Source organism: Alligator sinensis, unplaced genomic scaffold, assembly GCF_000455745.1.
Source record: "Alligator sinensis unplaced genomic scaffold, ASM45574v1 scaffold145_1, whole genome shotgun sequence".
Taxonomy (NCBI): Eukaryota; Metazoa; Chordata; order Crocodylia; family Alligatoridae; genus Alligator; species Alligator sinensis.
Genome location: NW_005842414.1, coordinates 498,399 through 501,606, shown reverse-complemented (window position 1 = coordinate 501,606; position 3,208 = coordinate 498,399). Strand labels below are relative to the sequence as shown.

Here is a 3,208-nt window from a genome sequence, read left to right as displayed (position 1 = left end):
GCTGGGGTCTGATGACCCCAGCCAGATGCCTTTCCAACCTGCTTTTAAAAACCCCCAGGGTAGAGGAGAGCACCACTTCCCTTGGAAGCTCATTCCAAATTTTGGTCACCCTTACCGTGAAGAAGTTTTTCCTGATGTGTAGCCTAAATCTGCTCTTCATCAGTTTGTGACCATTGTTCCTTGTTACCCCAAGAGGCATCTGTGATACCTTGTTGCCCCCCACCTAATGAATTTGTAGGCAGCCACAAGATCACCTCTCAGTCTTCTCTTGCGAAGGCTGGAGAGGTCCAGGTCCCTTAGTCTGTCCTCATAGGGCTTGGCCTGTAAACCCTTAACCATACTAGTCGCCCTCCTCTGGACCCTCTCCAGGCTATCCACATCCTTCTTAAAGTATGGCACCCAAAACTGGATGCAGTACTCCAACTGCATTCTGACCGATGCCTCATAGAGGGGAAAATCTATGACCCCCTTGGTTCTATTTGTCATGTTATCTGCTGATACATGATAAAGTGCAGTTAGCTTTGCTGATGATTTCATTGTATACTATAGTTGCTGGGAACTTTTGTACTTGGAAAATAAAGCATTTTTAGGAGAGTGTGGAACAGTCCATGAGCATTCATTTCTTAGGACTAGTAAACAGGAGAGGGGTGTCCCTTTCCTGTCCCTCCCTCCCCTTTAAAAGGCAAAGTTATTGTTAAAGAAATAGGTAGGGCTTGTACAATTTACAAAATAAATGCATCCTACTGATTTGAACTCTTTTCTTTTCTTACTATTCCAGGTAAAAGTTGAAGGTGAAGGTCTCCCATGTAAAGAGGAGGAATACAGACTTACAAAACTAGGTCGTTATAGTGCTCTAGATATTCACCGCGTTCCCAAAGGCAAAATTTCTACTGTGGAGCTTTTGACTTTTCTTAATAATCATAGACTGCATCCTGAAACATGGACTGCAGAGAAAATAGCAGAGGAATATGGTTTGGACCTGAAGGATGTCACTTCTCTTCTAAAATACCTTGCCGTTTTTAATATGGAAATTCCTTCATCTGAAGATAAAAAATATATCAAATCTACGTAAAAATGGTTGCCAGAACTTGTTTAATCTCTCTGGTGTTTTCATTTTAATCTTAAAATGTATCATTTGCCCTGGAATTTGTTGACATGTAACAATAAGTTATTTTATTTAAATGACTCCTACATTTATTTGGGCAAGTACATTAATTATATTTTGGCTCATAATCTACTTTACTCGTGTTAGATTAGGAGGCAGTTGAAATCTGCAAGAAACGTGGCAATATGTTAGGATTAATAAATGACCTATTCAAATTAATCCAATTCTGGGGGAAAGATTTAGTTAAAAAGAAATTGCTACTTCCTTGTGAGATAATGTTTTTCATTTGATGACTTTGGATGTTAGTTGAATCAATGATATATTAACTTACTGTGGAAGTTTATTCTGGTCTGTATTGTTATTTATGTAACATAGTTTGGGTAGGGTCACACAGAATTTTCAAGCACATAGAAATTCTCTCCAAATTATCCAGCTTTGCAGTACAAACACCCTGTCTCATTTTTAAGATGAAAAAATTTGCTGTTGGATTCTAAGAGCAAAAGAAGGTGCTGAGGAAATGCTTCTGCCCTTCTTTTTAAAACATAAAATGGTAATGCCTGTACAGAATGTTATTGAATGAAGCAATAATGCCAACTATCCATTCCATTCTGGGTGGACCCAACTACCATAGTTTTCTGTCAGAAATTATTCATCAGTTCATAGACACAGCTTGTCCAGTTTCAAGCTACTTGCAGTTTTGTTTGGCACCTACATGTAGGTATGGCTTACCTCATGACACGGGTTAGTGCATAGTTGTTAGTTTGGCTGGCTACTCTTTTCCATGTCATTATCTGTGCCTGTTCTGCACTATTTCCACTTCCCTATAGCAACTGTGTACTCTTGTCTTGAGACAGTAATGTAGACAACAGACTTCTTGCTAGGAATCTCTTATTGGTCCACAACCATAATGTTGTCACTGCACTGCCACACTGAAGGTAAACTGCATCTTCTGCTTTTAGCCAAGCATCATCTCTGCTGTAAAATTGGCATAGGCTGACTGCAAGATGTAAAGCTTTTAATAGAGCTATTTAAAGTATAAGCAAAATACTGTCTTGCTCCAGTAAACAAGTACTGCAGACTACTGCTTGGTGATGTTCAATGTTCACGTCTGTGTCATTTAAAAGGAAGAGACAGAGTTGGGGTGGGGGTAACCTTGACCGTTTGTAGCTCAACAATTGCATTGCGGCTTCCTTGAAGTTTATGGTCATTAGTATCTTTAGGATTAATAATATACCTTAAATTTATAATTTACACCCTGAAGTGGGGAAAATACCAATAAGAGAATATAGGGCTTTTACTAAGCACTTTTTTTTACTGCAGAGTGCTTGACTTCTGACATGCGATAACATTTACTAAAAAGACTTAAGATCAAGTTTGCTGTTTCAGAGCAATTTTCTGTTCATATGAAAATGAAACCAAACCATTCTCAGCAGAGAATGCTGGGAGGCAAGTAAGAATGTATACATCACCTTTCCTAGAGAAAACCAGTTTCAAGTTATTTGACTGTGGCCAACTGTTCCTTGTATAAGAATATCAAGAGTTTCTGCACTGATTAAAAGGGCCCCTCCCTAACTTTGAATGGAGCTGGAACCTTGCCGGAGCTAGAATGGAGCTAGAACTGGAATGGACACAGCTATTTTATCAGCAGTGTGTTGGATATTAAGATTTGTTCCTTTGTCCATCAAGGACTTCTCTATACTTAAAATATACCGTGACAAGAGTGTGTGTGTTCTGTTCAGGTGTTATTCTAGGTAATGTCATTTGGCTCTCTCTGTCTTATTAACCTGTAAAACTTTGCAGTAGCATTCAAAAAGAGCACATCTGTACTGGATGTGTACTTTGACCTACAACCTCAGGGCTTTAAAGTGCTTTGCTGTGTATTCTCACTTTAAAAGTGGCTTTCTCCTATGTATTGAATGTTGTTGCTGTTGTAAAAATTTACCCCTCAAGCTATGGCGCATAAACCTCAATAATTTATCACAGTTTTTAACTAGCTTAGTTCATATACTTCAGCCTGCAAGAGCAGATCTTTATTCCATAGCTCCTAGAATTGCTTAGTTTATATTGTCCCTTAACACATCAAATATTTCAGCCTTCTAATCT

At 38.6% G+C, this 3,208-nt stretch overlaps 1 protein-coding gene across 2 annotated transcripts in view; it reads left to right on the top strand.

Annotated features, from left to right (window-relative positions):
• Nucleotides 1-2,183, top strand: part of NDUFAF4 (NADH:ubiquinone oxidoreductase complex assembly factor 4) — a 4,517-nt gene extending 2,334 nt beyond the window's left edge. For both annotated transcript variants that reach the window (XM_006030042.2, XM_014522927.2), the window contains one exon: nucleotides 779-2,183. In XM_006030042.2, the coding sequence (XP_006030104.1) occupies nucleotides 779-1,072 (294 nt within the window). In that variant the 3' untranslated portion in view covers nucleotides 1,073-2,183. The remainder of the gene's footprint in view (nucleotides 1-778) is intronic.
• The last annotated feature ends 1,025 nt before the right edge of the window (nucleotides 2,184-3,208 follow it).